General features: G+C 36.1%; 2 protein-coding genes across 3 annotated transcripts; both read left to right on the top strand.

Moving 5' to 3' along the window:
- Positions 1 to 2,597: 2,597 nt before the first annotated feature.
- Positions 2,598 to 11,365, top strand: mtmr7a (myotubularin related protein 7a). Its single transcript, XM_081381941.1, has 14 exons — positions 2,598 to 2,828; positions 3,542 to 3,664; positions 3,789 to 3,951; positions 4,901 to 5,058; positions 5,145 to 5,273; positions 6,837 to 6,971; positions 7,061 to 7,193; positions 8,197 to 8,306; positions 8,390 to 8,515; positions 9,553 to 9,602; positions 9,693 to 9,893; positions 9,996 to 10,130; positions 10,353 to 10,479; positions 10,656 to 11,365. The coding sequence occupies exons 1-14, from the start codon at positions 2,805 to 2,807 to the stop codon at positions 11,016 to 11,018; spliced, it is 1,977 nt and encodes a 658-aa protein (XP_081238067.1). The 5' UTR covers positions 2,598 to 2,804; the 3' UTR covers positions 11,019 to 11,365.
- Positions 11,366 to 12,990: 1,625 nt separating this feature from the next.
- On the top strand, positions 12,991 to 19,795 carry cnot7 (CCR4-NOT transcription complex, subunit 7). 2 transcript variants are annotated; one of them, XM_081382795.1, is made up of 7 exons: positions 12,991 to 13,100; positions 14,111 to 14,320; positions 15,812 to 16,005; positions 16,190 to 16,351; positions 16,533 to 16,677; positions 18,298 to 18,408; positions 18,497 to 19,795. In XM_081382795.1, the coding sequence occupies exons 2-7, from the start codon at positions 14,204 to 14,206 to the stop codon at positions 18,626 to 18,628; spliced, it is 861 nt and encodes a 286-aa protein (XP_081238921.1). In that variant the 5' UTR covers positions 12,991 to 13,100; positions 14,111 to 14,203; the 3' UTR covers positions 18,629 to 19,795. The 2 variants fall into 2 exon arrangements, with proteins under 2 accessions (XP_081238921.1, XP_081238920.1); XM_081382794.1 differs by having other exon boundaries at positions 12,992 to 13,160.
- The last annotated feature ends 64 nt before the right edge of the window (positions 19,796 to 19,859 follow it).

Raw genomic sequence — 19,859 nt, 5'->3', positions numbered from 1 at the left:
TGGTTGATGATATTAAAGTCCTGTTTGTGGCACATTAGTATATGTGAGGGGGCAAACTCCTCAAGATGGGTGGTGACCATGACATATACTAATGTGCCACAAACAGGACTTTAATATCACCAACCATTCCCATGTTATTACGGTGTATCCATATAAATGGCCCACCCTGTAGGCTATATCCGTCTCTTATGTGTACAGTTACTTTCAGAGTGGACGCGCAAGCGGTTGTCGTGGTAATACATATTTCCAAAATTCCCCAGCTTAAAGGAGCTGTATGTAAGGAATCTATTTCAATTAATCATAAAATGGCCCTGATGTGTCACCAGACATTAAGAAATCATGTTCATTTCAAATACTTATATCACTGACAACAGTAGTATGGCTAGGATATTGTCATTTAAAAAGTGGACTTGCAGCCCTCAACTGATGTTGATGTTGTCATGTTGTGTTTTGGCCTGATGCGCCTCCCTCCACCTATCGACCAATCACGAAGTCAGTAGTGTTTCGGGATCCGGGTTGCCAGCTCTGCTCTTACCTACCCTAACTCTAGTCGGATAAAAATGTCTAACGTTACTAAATCAAAAAGACCTCGTTATAATTCAGAAATTCGTCGTGACAAAGTCCGAAATAAAAACAGAATTTGTATTGGAGATGCTTTTGAAAGATGGAGACGGCTGAAAATGGAGAAGAATTTGATCACAGACGCGACGTTGCTAATTTTCTCCTGGACAGGTAAGATTCATCTATGCTTGGCTAACTTGTACTTGATGTCAATGGACATTTCATATATTCATGACAGTCGAACAAAGTTATGCATGTTCGTGCAAAGTAACGTAACATTAGCTCACATGGACGTATTAGCAATGCATTATGGAGCCCGTTTCTCTGTCATTATGCGGAGACGCTGAGGAAAACAACAGAGACAGAAGCCTAACTTTACCTCAGAAAAAAAAAGATTCGTCATTCGTTCTTCACGTACAGTATATCGTGGACTAAGTTACTAGGGTTGCCAACTGTCCCGAATTAGGTGGGACGTCCCGTATTTTGGGCCTAATATATTTGTCCCGTGCGTGACCTCCCATGTCCCGTTTTTTGAAAAGCTGATCTAACCACTGACTGATACAATAGCAACAGCAGCAGTGCTGACCACGACACTTGAGAATGATCACCGACACCTGTCATCATCCAATCACAGTTTTTAGACAAATCATTGTTTGATTTGCGAACATAATCCTCTGCTGTCTGGTTGCTTCCGCTTCTAGCCGGACTCGTCTCGCGCTAACGGTAATAACCTTTTACTGTCCACGTTTTGATTTCGGCAAAACAATTTTGGCGAATGCAAACAACGTGATTATTGTTCATGCCATGAGTCTAACATCCAGCCACGCAAGAAAACATGTAATCTACCTGAAGGAATAATATGCTCAAAAAACATTTCTGATTATTATTAATGTAAAAAAAAAAAGCCTTAGAAAGTAAATAGAAAGCTTTTGTAACATTATAAATGTCTTTACTGTCACTTTTGATTAATGTAATGCATCCTTGCTGAATAAAAGTAGGCAAATACTTTCTTTAATTTTTTTTCCAAAAAAATAATCTCCCAAACTTTTGAACTGTAAGCCTATATAATGTTAAAAAGCTTTCTATTTTAGATAAATGCTGCTATTTTGAATGATGGTTTGTTTGTAATGTGATTTTTTTTTATGTATGACTTTTTGTATTTTATGTATGAATTAAATACATAAATAGGTAAAGCAATACAAATGTGTTCATGTCTGATAACCTTTTAAACACATATTTACACTGAAATGATGCACAGTTTTGAGTGTCCCTCATTTTCCTGTAAATAACCACGATTGTCCTGTATTTTCCTTTTCTGAAGTTGGCAACCCTATAAGTTACACATGCTGCAAGTTGACCTGTATGACCATTGAAGCAGCCTACGTTTCTGCTGAATCCTGCAGCTTATCTGGCAACCTTGAGTCAGGGGGGAGGGGGAGGGGATACACCTCTCTACAGTATTTTTAAAGTGATTGCAGATTCAGTTTTGGCCACAATCCTACATACAGCTCCTTTAACTTCCCATGGAAATTTACTGGAAACTTTCCGGAAATTTACCGGAAATTTTCCGCCCCTTTGCAACCCTACATGTGAGTGACAGGTTCCGCCCTCCTGCCAGTAAATATCTGCAAGAGAGAGAGAGGAATTAAAGATTACAAGGGCACATGAGTTAAATAAAAATACTGATGTGCATGGATTGTTTATTTATAATTACTGCAATATTCCATTCAAAAATGTTGATTTCATGGTGACTTTAAAAGCACCCCCTACCTGATACTCCCATTCTCCAGTAATTTCTGTAATTAATTCTAACATGATGTTTTCGGATTAGAAACAGAGGCTTTTTTGTATCCAGGAGTTAAACAATTGCATAAAATTAAGAAAAATACATATATACTCTATATACTCACACGAATACCTTAATACTTTTAGCGTACAGATATAAACCATACCGATGATGATTACATTTTCTTAGCTAAAATCACGATGACACGTGTTCGGCGCGGGCTTTAGGACCCTGCAGCGGGCCACGCACTGAGCGCAGCAGCGCAGAGACCTGACGGTGAATCACTACAGATGACGGGAGGAGCCATATCCCTATCAACCCGGATTCAAAGAAGCGCAGCGTTAATAACAATACTTGAAAATTATTGTATTTAAATTAACACTCGTTCAGCATGACACTAAGAAGTATTTCTGTACCCCGATAAGCTGCACGCGCCAGAGGTGCACAGTGGTCAGAGATGGAGCACATCAGAATGCCAAAGGTAATGTCCAGCATCCATGATACAATGATTCCCTTTACATGCCATGAACCACACATCTCCATGTATTGCTTCCACATGTTTCATCATTTGTAATTTGAGGTTTTATACTTGTAAATGGATTAATTTACTGGAATCAATGAAATCAGCACAGTCACTGAGACAAATGTTCAAGGGGGAAGGAAAAAAGTAAAGGCCTGCATCTGATCAGTTATAATTTAAAGGAGATTACTGAAAAGCCATATTCACATTGGGAATGAGTTTTGCAGATGATTTAAACACAGTATCACCACAGGGCAGAGGGATGCTCACTAGCCTAATGTCTAATTCAGAGGTTTTAAAACTGGGGTCTGGGAACCTCAGGAGGCCACAAGTGAAAAATGTGATTAGGGATTAATTAGTTCTGTATTCATCTGTTAAATATATTAAATTAGATTAAAATAAATAAGAATTCTCATTATTATAAATTAAAATTTACATTACTAAATTACACTATAGTAACATTACTATAGTGAGTACAAAAAATAAGAATGTAACTTAGTAGAAATTAATTTTAAATCTATAATATTTATTTTCCAGTGTATAAATTGGCCATTTATAAAAGATAGATGATTTTTTATATTTTACGATGGGAGTTCCTCACATGAGGGTGATCATATAGTGGGGTCTGTGGCATCGAAAACCCCTGGTCTAATTAACTTGGTTATATATTGCAGGTTGAAAATGTCTGGTTAGTGGATAGAAGTTCCTCTCGAAGAACTCAAGTGGGCACGCTCTACCTGACAGCCACACACACTATCTTTGTAGGTAAAGGATCTGAGAACAGAAATGAGCTGTGGGTAAGTGCTTGCCATGTCAAATGTATTAACTAATGCCATTGATATCTGCGGTTTATCATAATTGTCAAGTATTTATAAGTACTTATAAGTACAATAACTGACACAGTATGCTTGTTTTTCACAGGTTCTGCACAGTTTAGTGTGTAATGTTGTAAAGCATAAAGCATCTCAGAGTGGATACCCTTTATTAATTCACTGCAAGAACTTTCAGGTCATACAGTTTATTATTCCTCAAGAGAGCGTCTGCCATGATGTTTACATTTCACTTTCACATCTATCTAGACCAGGTGGGTCACTTGGCATACATTAAGAATATAATGTCAGTTTATTCCATTCTGCATATGAGTGTACTATTCTATACCATTCTGTAGTGTGTGTGTTGGTACGTTCACACTGAATATTCTTAAAAGAAAAATTGATGCACTTACCAGGATGATGCACTTACTTAACCGGAAAAACTAAGTGTGGGCTGGACAGTTCTGGCCTTCAAGATCCATTTCCCTGCAGAGTTTAGCTCTAACCTTATTCAAACTCACCTGAATGTAGCTTTTTAGTAATCCTGAAGACTTTTATTAGCTGGTTCAGGTGTTTTTGGTTAGGGTTGGAGATAAACTATGCAGGAAAATGGGTCTTGAGTGCCAGAGTTGCACAGCCCTGCACTACACGGTTGAGTACTTACTTATAGTGCAGGAATAGGCATCGTCGGTCCTGAAGTTTAGCTCCAACCCAAATGAAACACCTGAACTGGTTAATCAAGGTCTTACAAAGTATACTAAAAACTTCCGTTCAGGTGTTGAAGCAAGGGTGAGCTAAACTCTACAGGACCGAGTTTGAACACCCCCTGGTATTAGTGCATTCGGGACACAACTTCTTATTGAAATATTGTTGCAGACAAATCAGCATTTGAATGTTTAATATACCCCTGGCTTCACAGACATGGCTTAAGCCTAGTCCCAGACTAAAATACATGTTTGAGCTATTTTAACTGAAAGCAACTTGCACTGAAATATCTTAGAAAATGTCACTGCCATTGTTTTGTCACAAGATGCACACCAGTAATGCTTTTTTTTCCCAAGCCACGTTTAATTAAACTAAGACCTAATCCTGGCTTAATCTAAAGCCCTGTCTGTAAACCGGGCCATAATGTTCAAAACTAATTATAGTTCTTCAATACACTTTTCTATATTTTTAGTGTACATGGACATTTTGTCATGTTGTTTTCCCCTTGTCTTGCAGAAAAATATGAAGAGTTGTATTGTTTTTCCTTCAATCCTAATGCTGACAAAGCTGAACGGGAGCTCTCATGGGACTTTTTAGATATGAAGGCTGAATACAGTCGAATGGGACTTCCAAATAAGCAATGGCATGTCACCCCCATCAACCGAGAGTATAGAGTTAGTGCATCACCCACCAGCACTATGTAAACACAATCAGTATGTTGTTTAGTTTTTTTTTTATAACTTTTCTTTTTGTGACGCAGGTGTGTGATACTTACCCATCTGACTTGTTTGTGCCTAAATCCGTCACCCTCCCTGTCATCGTAGGGAGCTCTAAGTTTCGTAGCAGAGGTCGATTTCCCACGTTGTCATACTACTGCAAGGAAAATCATGTAAGTCTGCCTCCATCTGGCACATTCTCTCTGCAGTCTTAGCATTCATCGGCCCCTTTTAATGAGGCTGTGGAGAATTTTATCCTTTCTTTCATATGTCCTTGCCTGCCAAATACTTAGTCATCAGATTGAGGATGCGAGTTCAAGGTTCAAGAACATAGTGTTCTTGAGACTTGAGTGCTCGGTATAATAAAAAAAAAAAAACTCAAGAAGAACCATAATGTGATGCAGCTTGATTTAGTATTAAACTCCAGCTTGGTATGATTTCTTTACAAAGAAAGTGCTTATTTTGTTTTTTTGAATTACAATATAATGGATATTTTAAAAGCATGGTCAAGCCCCCTCTGTACCCTCTTGGGTTCGGCACTCTGTTAAAAGACATTTCATTGAGGTCAAATATTCCCCTTGGATTCTCTGTGTTTTCTTTTGGACACATGAATTCAAACCACATGGAGAAACTTGTGACCTCCACATAAGGATCATAATGGTGAGGCCCTAAGGGGTCAGTTGCAGTTTAATAATCCACCCCCCATTCATGGTCCGTTAACCCCAAAATATGATTAGAACAATGTCTAAAAATGTAATATTGCAAGCTCAGAGTTTTATGAGGCCAGGGCCAAATTCTCATGAAATACCCATTCCACTGAGAGAACATTGTAATCTTCTGTTCTTTAAGTTTAATTTATTAATCAATCAGGCTGGGAATTACTCTGAGGCTGTACGATAGCTTTATTTAAAGTATTAAAATATAATTTTGATTTTCAGATTATTCAAATTGAAATGAATAATTTTATACATTTTAATAAAATAATATATTGCTTTTTTTTAGCTCGGGTCCCCTTTCTATGGAAGTTTGTTTCCGCCACAGTCAGAATTGTGAGATATAATCTGAGAAAAAGTATTTTTTCCCTCAAAATTTGACTTTATAACTCGTAATTGTGAATTTATATCTCACAATTCTGAGAATAGAAGTTAAAATTGCGAATTGATATAAACTCGCAATTCTGAAATTTTTCTAGAAATTGCGAGTTTATATCTTGCAATTCTGACTTTTTTCTCACAATTGTGACATTATATCATGCAATTCTGAGAAAAAAAAGTATGAATTGCAAAATATAAACTCACTATTGTGAGAAAAAAAGTCTGAATTGTGAGAGAAAAATTGAAATTGCCTTTTTTTCTTTTCTTTTCTTTTGTATTCCATGGTGGAAAGAAGCTTTCCTTTGGTTCTTCAAGCTGAATTTTTATATTGAGCATAAAAGAATCAGGCTGGGAATTACTTTGAGGTCAGATGATAGTTGCATTTTTACTAGATTAGTTTATGGAATGTATTGTTTAATTAATTAAATGTAATTATGTATTTGTATACATACTACTAATAAAATTAAAATATATGTATTTATTTTTATTTTTATTGGTTTATTTAAGCCATTTTGCACACTAAAATAAACACTGACCCACTTAGTCTTGTCCTACACTAATATGAAGAACTAATGAGTAGTTTTCCGTGTTTTTTGGTCATGTCTTATCTTGACACCAACTCACATGATGTCTTTTCTTTAGGCCACAATATGTCGCAGCAGTCAGCCTCTTTCTGGCTTCAGTGCTCGCTGCCTGGAGGATGAGCAAATGCTGCAGGCCATCATGAAGTCTAATCCTGGCAGCAGATTCATGTATGTTGTGGACACCAGACCCAAGGTCAGTCCGCTTAATATCAGTACACGATGGACCCGATATCAGAATTACGCGTGAAAGACACTGTACGTGAGAATCTCATGTATTTCCAGCTGAACGCAATGGCAAATCGAGCTGCGGGGAAAGGCTACGAAAATGAGGACAACTACTGCAACATTAAATTCCAGTTCATCGGCATTGAAAACATCCATGTGATGAGGAACAGTCTGCAGAAACTCATAGAGGGTATTGTCTCCAATATTAAGTGAGAAAATGAATTGACCCATATTAACCAGTGTGTTAGATCCAAAGATCCTTCTGTTGAACCAGCTTGAATCAGTATATAACAGCTCCCCTTCAATTTTATGGGAGATCTTCAGACCACTTAGCGTTTTATCATCTATAATAAAGATGTTCTGCAATGAAGCCGTAGATTGTACCACAGGAGAGTTTCTTGGCAAAGCAGATCGTGTAGTAGGGGGTGCTTTGAATCCATCTGGCTTTTATTCCTCGCCTATTTTTGTTTTGTTGACTTGACGATCGGGGACCTTTTTCCCCCTGATTTAGAAAAGGAGGGCGTGAGAATGATATCGTCTAGTGTTGAAGAAATAATAACGGCACTGGGTGTGATAGCTTTTTGACCCGTAAAACATTAGGGAGTCATCTGGTCGAATAATCCTGTAGGCTTCCAGCAGAGACTGTTTGAGATCTCATTACAGCATGCTTGATTCTTCCTAGAAATACAGTCGATTTGGTCCCTGCCACCAAGAGTGAGCGGGTTTGTCAATATACTGGCTTCAGCGGCTGTCATCTGGAGTGTTCTCATGGGACGTCACCAGCCCTTAAATACTCTTATCACATTTGAACTGTTGACATATCAAAGCTTACAGTGCTCACAGGGAATGTTTATGTTGGTTTGGAGAAAAAGAATCAATGCTACTTATAGAAATACAAATGTATTTGGTTGTCATAATAACTAATGAGCCATAAGACAGAACTGTCATCAAGTCAATTTATCAGCAGTGCATATTTCAAGTAACATAAATAAAGAGGACACTTTTGTTAGCCACTAGCTTTCTTTGCGAAGCCAAAGTAAATATTGAGCACTTTAAAATGCCTCATATCATTTCCCTACTGTAAATTCTCAATAAAGCTCCTGGTTTTCATCATCGTCTTTTCACAGGATCGTATATAAACTTTAGTGGTGAATTTGTCTGGATCTTCTCAAAGTGTCTTTTTTTTTTTTTAGTTTCTGCACTGCGTTCTCCCACCATGAGAGAATTTCTCTTGGGCCTTGAAAATTCAGACTGGTTAAGACACATCAAATCGATCATGGAAGCTGGAATCTTCATATCTAAGGTAAAAGATCTCTTTGAGAGTCAGCCCATGCATGAGCTCTTGCTCCGGTACTGATTTCATGTTCTTACGTGACACGCGCACAGGCCGTGGCAGAGGAAGGGGTCAGTGTCCTGGTTCATTGCTCTGATGGCTGGGATAGGACGGCTCAGGTTTGCTCTGTGGCCAGTGTGCTTCTGGACCCCTACTACAGGACCCTCAAGGGACTCATGGTAAACGGCAGCATGCACATTTTTCATTCAAGTCACTGAGTTCACAGTGTAAGAAGATGCATAACTGACAGGCTGCCCGTGAGTCTAGCTCATTTAATCATAAGGATCGACTCAAGCCTGATCTCTGCTGGAGAGGTTTCATTCAATAGCAGAGCTCAGTTTAGAGAATCATCTCTTACTTAGAAATTTACCTTCATATGGGGTCAATTTAAAAAGAAAAACATAATTTCTAGCACAGATTAAGTCTGTCTGGGAACACTATCTCATTTCCTGATACACTAGCAGTAAGTCTGCAGATGCACAAGCACCATCAAACGGAATTGCAAAAATATTGCATGTTTTCAAATTCCTTTTCCTTTTATTGATCAGATGGTCAGAACGCTTAAACAAATAGATCAATGTTCTGCTAGCCCTACAGTGTTTGCACTTTCTGAAGAAGTCAGTTTACAAATTACTAATATTTGTCTCTGCTTATGAAACTGGGATATAAAGACTTTTAACACCGGAAATTGACATTTAAACTGTTCTCAAGTACACTACCACTACAAGGTTTATTAATGTTTTTGAAAGAAGTATCTTATGCTCACCAAGACTGCATCAAAAATACAGAAAAATATTGAAATGTTATTACAAATTAAAATAATTGTTTTCTATTAATATATATTAAAAATGTAACTTGTTCCCATGATGGCAAAGCTGAATTTTCAGCATCATTACTCCAGTCTTCAGTGTCACATGATCCTTCAGAAATCACTTTAATATGCTGATTTGGTGCTCAAGAAACATTTCTTATTATCACTGTTGAAAACTGTTGCTGCTTAATGTTTTTGTGGAAACCTAATATGGCTCAATATTCTTAAATGTATGGAAAGAACAGCGTTTATTTAAAATGGACATCTTTTGTAACATTATAAATGAGTTTACTGTCACTTTTGATCAGTTTAATGTTTCCTTACTCAATATAAGTATTCATTTCTTTAAAACAAATTCTGACTGAACAATAGTGTAAGTAAAACCCTGTTTTATTGTATGTGTAGGTGCTGATTGAGAAAGACTGGGTTTCATTTGGACACAAGTTTTCACACAGGTTGGATTTCATCTTAAAATTCACTCCGGTTTTCTGATGTACTTGATGCGATTGCTCATTGTAAATGTGATTTACTTCATGGCGTTTCAGATGCGGTCATCTAGATGGAGAAGCCAAGGAAGTGTCACCTGCTATAGACCAGTTCCTGGAATGTGTATGGCAGTTTATGGATCAGTTTCCCTGTTCTTTTGAGTACAATGAGAAGTTTCTAATCAGCATCCACAACCACGTTTACTCCTGTCACTATGGCAACTTCATTTGTAACAGCCAGAAGGAGAGGAAAGATCTGTGGTAATTGCCCTGTGTATTTGAGACATGAATGAAAAACTTGATTTTGTTGTTAAAATTTGGGGTATAGTAGATGTTAAAACTCTCTGCATGTTTTTTTTTTAGCATCAAAGAGAAAACCCATTCCATATGGCCTCATTTATGGGAGAACAAACTGGACTTCATGAACCCTCTGTATAAACCCGATCAGAGCCAGAATCAGAGACTTCTAAGGCCCAGTACTGCCCCCTTCTGTTTTAAGTATGTTAGAAAACAGTTTTCCCCTTTATGCATAGGCTTTGTCTCACAATTTGACCTGACAATACATTTTCCCTGTCTTGATTCTCTTTCTCATGCAGTTTTTTTCTTTAGTCCTAAGCACATATACATTTTCAACACAGTCAACACAGAAGAAATTGTTAAATGATATATATGCTATTTGTTTGTTTAACAGCAAAAATGGTTTGTCTTTTCTGTGTTTAGATACTGGAGAAGGCTGTATAATCGATTTGATCGTGAGTTGCACCCACGTCAGTCTGAGCTGGATTGTTTGATGACTATAAAAGAGGAAACACAGCAACTTGAGGAAGAACTGGCTGTCTATGAGCAGGTACAACATCAGATATTTGCCATGGAAGTTTTTATCATTTTATTTCGAATCTCTTTTGAATTACAATAAAATTGCGCAAAGACCATGTTGTTTACTTAATATGCATGTTCTACACATTTTTATTCGCACAATGTTTGCCATTTCAACTTTAGTGATCAAATATTTTACCTTTGCAGAAACTTGCTGTTCTGGGTAAGGAGCGTGCAAAAACGCTTTACATGCAGAAGGGTTTGTTGGACGGCAAACAACAGACGCTTTGGTCTTTACCTTTAGATGGAAGCCTGGTCAATACTCCTCAGGATTACATTGGTGGCTTTATAGGTGCTGCTCCCAATGTTCTCACCTTACAACAAGGAGAGAGAGAGAGCGCAGAGTTTAGCCTGTTTGGAGACAAACCAAAATGCTCTGATGCTGACAATAGTGACCAGGAGTCAGGAGTGGCGGATTTCAGCTCCCATTCTTCTGGTGAAGAGTCCTTGCCAAGTGAGGACAGTGTGAAGGATCCTGACTCGGATGAGACTGGCCCCAACAAAGCATGAACAAATGCGACAGTTTGCAAAATGAGAAAGCTTTAGCGTCTAAGAATGTGATCAAGATAAGAGTGTGGGCATTTCAAATTATGCAAAGATATTGGACATTGTGGACATGTGTCTCATGTGTATGGCAGTACAGAAGCATGTCTTTCTGTCTGGAAGTGTATTACGGGTGTACCGTGTAAAGAGTGATGATTTATTCAAGTATATATATATATAATAATTTCTCATTGGCATGAAATCTTTCAAAACATTAAATGCATGAACAATAAATTATCTCATTTTAATTTTTTGCACTTTATGCACTTGAATAAGGTGAATACATACATTAAACTTCAGTTTGTTGTGAAATTAATATCTTTAAGTGTGCTTAGGCCTGGCAAATGTTTGAAAACAAATTCAAAGAATCAAAAGAAACCATATGACAGGTTTTTTTTTATATAAATACTTGTTACATGATGTGAAATTTATTACATCATGCTTTTGGTAATTTAAGAAATTAATATTATTGCAAATAATTTTGAAGGATGGAGACAATATTTTGGTCAGTTTAGATCCATATTGAAAATTTGCTCACCTGTTTTAAAGTCTTTGTCACAAGGTGTGTAGTTGTTTTTTTGGTCTCAAAACAACAGTTGATTGTGATTTATACACACACACACATTATATATATACTAAATGAATATTATTTTACTTAAATTTCACTTAAATGAAACCAATGTGTTTATCCCTTAGAGTTATTTTTATTGCAAGAAATATCACAACATTTACAAGCAAATAAAATATAAACTCTTTTTTCTAAGATATATTCTATTCTAAAATATTTTAAGAGAAATGGCCTACTACAAAATCTGTACAAATACATGAAATTATGAAAAGAACTAAAACCGCCCAAAATAAACATTTTCTCATTTCTTACCATCAAAATTGCTTCAAACCTGTATGAGTTTCATTCTTCTGTTAAACACAAAAGAAGGTATGTTGAAGAATGTTTGTAACCAAACAGTTGATGGTAGCCATTGACTTCCATAATAAGAAAAAGATTACTATGGAAGTCAATGGCTACATTAACTGTCTGGTTACCAATATTCTTCAAAATATCTTCTTTTGTGTTCAGAAGAAAGAAACTCGTACAGGTTTGGAACAATTTGATGGTGAGTAAAGACGATAAGGTGTTCATTTTAAAAGGGGTGGTATAATGTCCTTTTCACAAGATGTAAAATAAGTCTCTGATGTCCCCAGAGTGTGTATGTGAAGTTTTAGCTCAAAATACCCCATATTGTATTTAGCATGATGTTAAAATTGTCACTTTTTGAGGGTACGCAAAAACGCACCGTTTTTGTGCAAATAAGCTACTGCTCCCGGCACAGAGGGCGGATGCACTCACACAGACATATACTGAAATTTTCAAAAACTTGTAGCGTTTTATGTTCAAACCAGAGTAAGACAATGATGGAGAGACTCAAGAAGTGACAACATGTAGACAACATTTCTGAATGGTTAGTTGATGAATTTATGTAGCTGATGTGTAGTGGGCCTATTCTGTCTTGATAATCTATAAATCGTGTTCCGGGTACATTTTAGGGTTAGTTGATCTGTCACTAACCCGGGAGGAATGTTTGTAGTCCCTACCAGCCGTTTGTTGTAGTCCTTAAAAAGCAACTTCTTTAAAATAAAATATCTCCCTTTTCTTTGAACTTTGAGCGTTGTAACTTTGCAGATGTTGTTTATGCTCAAACAGCAACATTACTCACGAACTAAAGTTAGAAAAGTGAAAATCATAATCAACCACCCCTTTAAGTATCACCACTGAAGATTCTTACAAAAAAATATATATAGTTCTTTAAAGAATTCAACCTTTAAAAGAGCTACTTATTTGAAAATTTACATATACAAATGAACATATACATAAATACAAATGTAGAACCCCACAATGAGTTCAAAGGTTACACCTTGTCGTCTTGTCATGACGTCACGCCGAAGCGCTGTGATGTAGTTTCAGAGGTGGCAGCTGGTTGTTGATATCGGTGTTAGCCCAATAAAACTATATAAAAGTATAGAGCAAGGTCCCAGTCCTTTCTAAACAAGGTGATTGTGTATTACTGAAGCAGTATAGGCTTTAAGTGTAACTACCTTGTTTGAGGAAAGGTAAGTCCTGACAGAAAAAGTGAACTTTGATCATAATATCAGGACAAACTTTTGTGGCTAGGCTAATAGCTAACATGCTAACCACATACACAAATAAACACTCATCCCGACACCAAACAGCATCATTTACATCTTACAAAGAAAGATAATTTACACAAACCTCCAAAAGCTGACTGTAGACATGCTTTCAGGACGTTTGCGGGGTTGTTTAGTTGTTTAGCAGATGTGCTAGCTGGTGCTGCTAACATGTCAACTTACAACAACTGACTTGATAGCTTAAGGACATATAAAGCAACAGATAGTAGGTTATAAAGGCACTTTAATGTGCATGTATGTTCAAAAGCATTTTCTGGCACACGACCAATCTTCCTACTAGTTTTGTTGGCATATTGAAGTGAATGCTGCTCCTGTTAGCCTGCGACCGTTTTGACTCATCTGGCACTTGTAATGTTTAGGCACATTACAACAGGTTTTTTTTTTGTGAGTGATATGAGTATGTCTGAATCATTATCTGTTCAGTGTTGTCATGAAGCAAGAATAGTAGATGAGTAGTCATGTTTACTAAGTAAAGTCTAAAGTGAAGTATTGCAGAAAGTCTCTCTGTTTATAGTCCTCATAATGCTGTTGGGGATAAGGAGGATACACTCATCTAACATCTAGTTTGAAGTCAGTAAACAACACATGGCTAATGATTTGCCAAAGTGAATCAGCCAGGGCATGACATAATCTACAATTAGGTACAAGTAAAGGGAACAATTAGGTCATGGCTTTTCAATAGCACATTTTTAATTGTCTCAAGTTACCCTATGTCTGTTTATACTGTGTGTGCATATTTGCATATTGTTTATTTTATACACTATCTATTACCTTCTTGTTTATGGTGTAGTGACAATAAAGTGATTTGATATAAAATGTCCTGATTGTGATGTGATTAGATCTATTTTTTTCAGGTAAAAAGAGGGAACAAGCGACTATTATTTCATGAGTATATCCCCTGGGGAGTGTTTTTTTGGTTTTGATGCCGTGAACCTGAGAGTGGAACTATGCCCGCAGCCACTGTGGATCATAGCCAAAGAATATGTGAGGTTTGGTCCAGCAACCTGGATGAGGAGATGAAGAGGATCCGACAGGTGACTCGAAAATTCAGCTATGTCGCAATGGTGAGTTTGAAGCATTAAAGTTTTGTTTAAATTCGTCCAGTTTCGTTTTTCTGTGATCTAGGACTGACCGTCTGCCTTGTCAATTTGCAAGTTATGAAATCAGATCCAAATGTTGAGACAGTGCAGTTAATATCTGGTATGTCTACATCAGTTGCCATTGTAATGACTTGAGTGTCAGCCTGATGGCAAGAGACGTGCGAGAGTCAATGTCATTGTGAAAAGAAAGGATGTACTGTAAAAAGTGGTAACCTGCAATTGTTACCTTAAAGAGCTGTGTTTTTTGGAAGCTTGTTTTGCCACAGAATAATAAAAAAAAAAATTAATTGCGATTTTTTTATCTCACAGTTCTGACTTTTTTATGAGAATTGTGAGATATTAACTTAAAATTGTGAGAAATAAAATCAGAGCTGTGAGATATAAACTTGTAATTCTGACATTTTTCTGCAATTCTGACTTTTTCTCACAATTGCGTGTTTATATCTATCGATTTTGACTTATTTCATCAGAATTGCAAATTTATATCTTGCATTTCTGACTTTATATCACGCAATTCTGAGAAAAAAAGTCCAAATTGTTTATTTCACACAATTCTGAGAAAAAAAGTGAAAAAATTGTGTTTATCCTGCAATTCTGAGAAAAAGTCACAATTGTGAGTTTATATCATGCAATTCTGAGAAAAAAGGTCAAAATTGCGAGATATAAACTCACAATTACGAGCAAAAAGTCAGAATTGTGAGAATAAAGCAACTATTACCTTTTTTATTGTTAATTCAGTGGCGGAAACAAGCTTTCATATTTTTTACTTGATTAAACCTATGAAAAAAAAAGTGTTGGTTTAGGTTGATTCAGCACTAGTAAATAATATTTTTGACTTGAACAAAACCAGTTAATTTATGTTAGATTTTTAGGTTACCAAATTTTTTTTCAGTATGGCAAAAAACTGGACATTGTAACTCATGAGGTGCATTAGACAACAAAAAAGGTAAAATGCCAAAACCGCTTGTTTGTTCGCTCGTTCATTCATTAATTATTCAATACACAATGAACGATTTGAGCAACATGAGTGAACGCCGATAAAGCTGCTCTTTGGGAATGACACATTAGTCACATCGCTTCATAAATGATTAAAATTTAACTAATTTGAAATCCAATCTGACACTTCCAGGGTTGTTATTGTTAACTAAAATTAAAACTGTTCAAAATAATTTTCGGCAATTGAAAAAAAGTTTAAACAATAAAATATCAATATTAGATGGAAAAATCTTAGTGCTTAAACTTAAAAAACGTACGAAAATTAAAAATGTTGCTTTGGCAACTAACTGAAATAAGTGCTAAAATTACAAAAACTAATGATAATAATCATAAAAAATATATATTTTTATTAAAAAAATGTGTCTGTAACGTCATATATTTTCTGGCCCTTTTTTTTATCATGCACTATAAATATACAAGTAACCATAACACTCATAAAGTGTTTTGTTGCATTTGTAGGACACAGAGTTTCCAGGAGTTGTTGCAAGACCAATCGGAGAATTCAGAAGCAATGCAGATTACCAGTATCAGCTGCTGCGGTGTAATGTTGACTTGTTGAAGATCATCCAGCTTGGCCTTACATTTATGAACGAAGATGGCGAATACCCACCAGGAACGTCAACGTGGCAGTTCAACTTCAAATTTAACCTCACGTAAGCATTGCACTTTGTAATTAAAGAGGTATTGCACTCATATTCAACAACAAAGCATCAATCCATGATCTCTCTTAAATGTGCATGTTGAAGACGTATGACAAGATGACTTTTCTTGTCTTCAGGTGTAACCATAGCCATCAGTGTGATTCTTTATGAAAGCAGGACATACTGTCTTTTGCAGGGAAGACATGTATGCACAGGATTCCATTGAGCTGCTCACTTCGTCAGGTATCCAGTTTAAGAAGCATGAGGAGGAGGGTATTGAGACACTGTACTTTGCTGAGCTGCTTATGACCTCAGGTGTGGTGCTTTGTGAGGGGGTCAAGTGGCTCTCATTCCATAGGTAATAATATTCACATACTGAAATCAATACAGTGTTTCAGTGGAGACTCAACTCCATTAAAATTGAAAGATTCTTGACAGCTTGAGAAAATGTACAGTACTGTTAAAAAAAAACTGTGACTAAAACTTCATGAACTATACGCCTCTATTTTCAAGCTAATTGTTGTGTGTCTTCCAAACAGTGGCTATGACTTTGGGTACCTGATTAAAATTTTGTCCAACTCGAAATTGCCAGAGGAAGAGGTTGACTTCTTCGAGGTTCTTCGTTTATTTTTTCCCATCATTTATGATGTGAAATACCTCATGAAGAGCTGTAAGAACTTGAAGGTATTTTAGCATTTGGAAATGTGCATGAGGTTGTTGTCATTAGAAATACAGGGCCTACAAAGTATTCATGACTGTGGACTTTTTTCCTCAGTGTTTTACAGCATTCAATCATGCTGTTTTCCTTGTGTCCCTTTTGTGTGTGTGTCCATTAATCAACAGAAAGAAGACTCAAAAACATATCTGGCAAAAAGACGGCCTGATTTGCAATAATCAGTTATTTATTTTTTTAATTTATATAGATTACTATTCAGTATTGATCAGTGTTATTTTAGTATTTGTTTATATCCTATTATAGTAGGTATTCATATTTTTGAGTTGGCTTTTGTTTATAATTTTAGTTTGTTTTAGTGTTATTTCTATTTATCTTTAATGTATTTTTATTTCAGTTTTAGCAATTGTAGTGCTTCAATTTTTTATTTCAGTGCCTAAAAATGTTTTTTTTTTATATATATATATATATATATATATATATATATATATATATATATATATATATATATATATATATATATATATATGTTTAAGCAAACCTATGGAAGCTTGTTTCCGCCACTGAATAAAACATTTTAAAAGATAATTGCGACTTTTTATCTCACAATTGCGAGTTTACATCTCGCAATTCTGACTTTATTTCTCAGAATTGCGAGATATAAAGTCAGAATTGCGAGATATAAAGTCAGAATTGCGTGATATAAAGTCAGAATTGCGAGATATAAAGTCACAATTGCGTCTTATAAAGTCAGAATTCTGACTTTTTTTCTCGCAATTGCGACTTTATATCATGCAATTCTGACTTTATATCTCAGAATTCTGACTTTATATCACGCAATTCTGACTTTATAACACATAATTGCGAGTTTATATCTCGCAATTCTGACATCTTTTGTCAGAATTGTGAGATATAAAGTCCAATTCTAAGGGTTTTTTTTTTTTACCTTAGAATAGTTTATATCTCACAATTCTGACTTTATAACACGCAATTGCGACTTTATATCATGCAATTCTGACTTTATATCTCCTAATTGCGTGATATAAAGTCAGAATTCTGAGATATAAAGTCAGAATTGCGTGATATAAAGTCGCAATTGCGAGAAAAAAAGTCAGAATTCTGACTTTATAAGACGCAATTGCGACTTTATATCTCGCAATTCTGACTTTATATCACGCAATTCTGACTTTATATCTCGCAATTCTGAGAAATAAAGTCAGAATTGTGAGATGTAAACTCGTAATTGTGAGATAAAAATTCGCAATTATCTTTTTATTTTATTTTTTTGTGGCGGAAACAAGCTTCATGCAAACCTGAGACTAATAGAGGTCAAGGTTATCTACTAAATACTTGCAATGATTGAATAAAACTAAAAAGTTTTTTTTTTTTTTTTTTTACTTTGACATTTTTGTTTTTTGTTGATCAGTACATAAAGCTAAATCAAATTTTCTGTGGTTCAGTGTTATTGTAAAACAATAAAACGTGAATGAGTGAGTATGTATAGCCATTGCGGGATCACACCACTGTCATCACAGCAGCATTTGCCTTGAAGTATACCAGGGGTTACTTTCATTTGTAGCAGTGTGTGAATAGAAGGAATCTGTGTCTGATTTCCATCATGTGATGTGCAGGGTGGTCTGCAGGAGGTGGCAGAGCAGCTTGAATTGGAGAGAATTGGACCTCAGCATCAGGCAGGGTCCGACTCGCTCCTCACAGGAATGGCTTTCTTCAAGATGAGAGAGGTGTGCCTTCATCCACGCTTGTTAAATATCACAAAAAGTGGCTTTGGATTCAGCATTTGTACTGACTGTAACATCATTGTCGTTGCAGATGTTTTTTGAGGATCACATTGATGATGCCAAGTATTGTGGTCACTTGTATGGACTGGGTTCAGGCTCATCCTATGTCCAGAACGGCACCGGAAATGCCTACGAGGAGGAGGCAAACAAGCAGCAGTCATGACACAAGAATCCCTCACCATAAAGAACCTCATATACAGGGCTCAAAACATGGGTTTTTAGTTGTTGTTGTTTTGTTTTCCATGAGCGATTTCATAGGAATTTGCACTTTAAAGCTCCCATCCAACAGAAGAAAAAAAACTTCTTCCCTTTGTTGCCTTCTCTGGGTTAAATCTTTTCACACGATGTTCATCTTTTATGGTTAAGGAAGAGGAACCATTTGGTGTTTGAGTTTTTCCTCCCCCCCCCCACAGCTCAGCCTTAATATTAAGCTACTTTTTATGTTCTTCTTTTTTATCGTTAATTTATTGGATTCGTTTCTTCTCGTGTACGGTTGCTTAATTCATTGACCGATTTGGCGAGTACACCAGTCACCTACTGTACGTGAACTGTCATTCCCTGATTACAGTACTGTTTCTCATACTTCGCAATAGCTTTAGACAGATGGAGGATCTCACAGACACAGGTAAATACAGGCACTTAATTGTAAAGTGAAGCCTCGCACTGATTTTACTCTTTATGTTGGGTTAGCACAGATTTTACCACACGAGTAAATTAAGAGTGATGATGTAACTGCCACTATTTAAGTGAACTGAGGACACCTCATACTTCTGCATCAAAATTGTCTTTCCGTTTTCATTTTTAAAAGAAGTGTAAAGGTTTTGTAGTATTTTAGAAACAAAAAGTTCAAAGCCTTTTATTCATTTAATATAAGAAATAATGACTCTTAAAGGGAATCTTATCCAACTCAAGTACTCAGTATCAGTGGAATTCGTTTTACTTGTAGTGCTGGTTTTCTGAATGGTGCACATTTTGTGCTGTTTGGGGTTTTCTCCTCATTTTCCTCTTTATTCTGTTTTTGTATTGTATTGCTTTACAATTCTGTGTTACCTAGATCTGCTGTATGTACTGAAAGATATTTGAATAAATGCTGTGTTAACTAATCTGAGCTTATATAGACATGTGAATCGCATGAACACAGCTTTTCTTTTTCTTTACTTTTTTTTTTTTTGAATGTGTGATTTGGTGAATAAGGATTCTGGTAGCTCTTAACCTCCCTCCTCCTGTTTGTCTGTCATCTTGATGTGTACAGTATCCACAATGGTATTATGCAATATAGAGTGACTGTTTTTAGAGCTTTTGGAAATAAAAGCCTGATTTTTCTAACATTTCTAACTGAAGTCTGTTCAGACATATGCTGTATTAAGGTTTGATTGCACAATTCCTAAAGTACA

The sequence above is a fragment of the Scardinius erythrophthalmus genome (genome assembly GCF_964197995.2).
Source record: "Scardinius erythrophthalmus genome assembly, chromosome: 13".
In the NCBI taxonomy this organism is placed as follows: domain Eukaryota; kingdom Metazoa; phylum Chordata; class Actinopteri; order Cypriniformes; family Leuciscidae; genus Scardinius; species Scardinius erythrophthalmus.
This window is presented reverse-complemented; position numbering and strand designations above follow the sequence as displayed.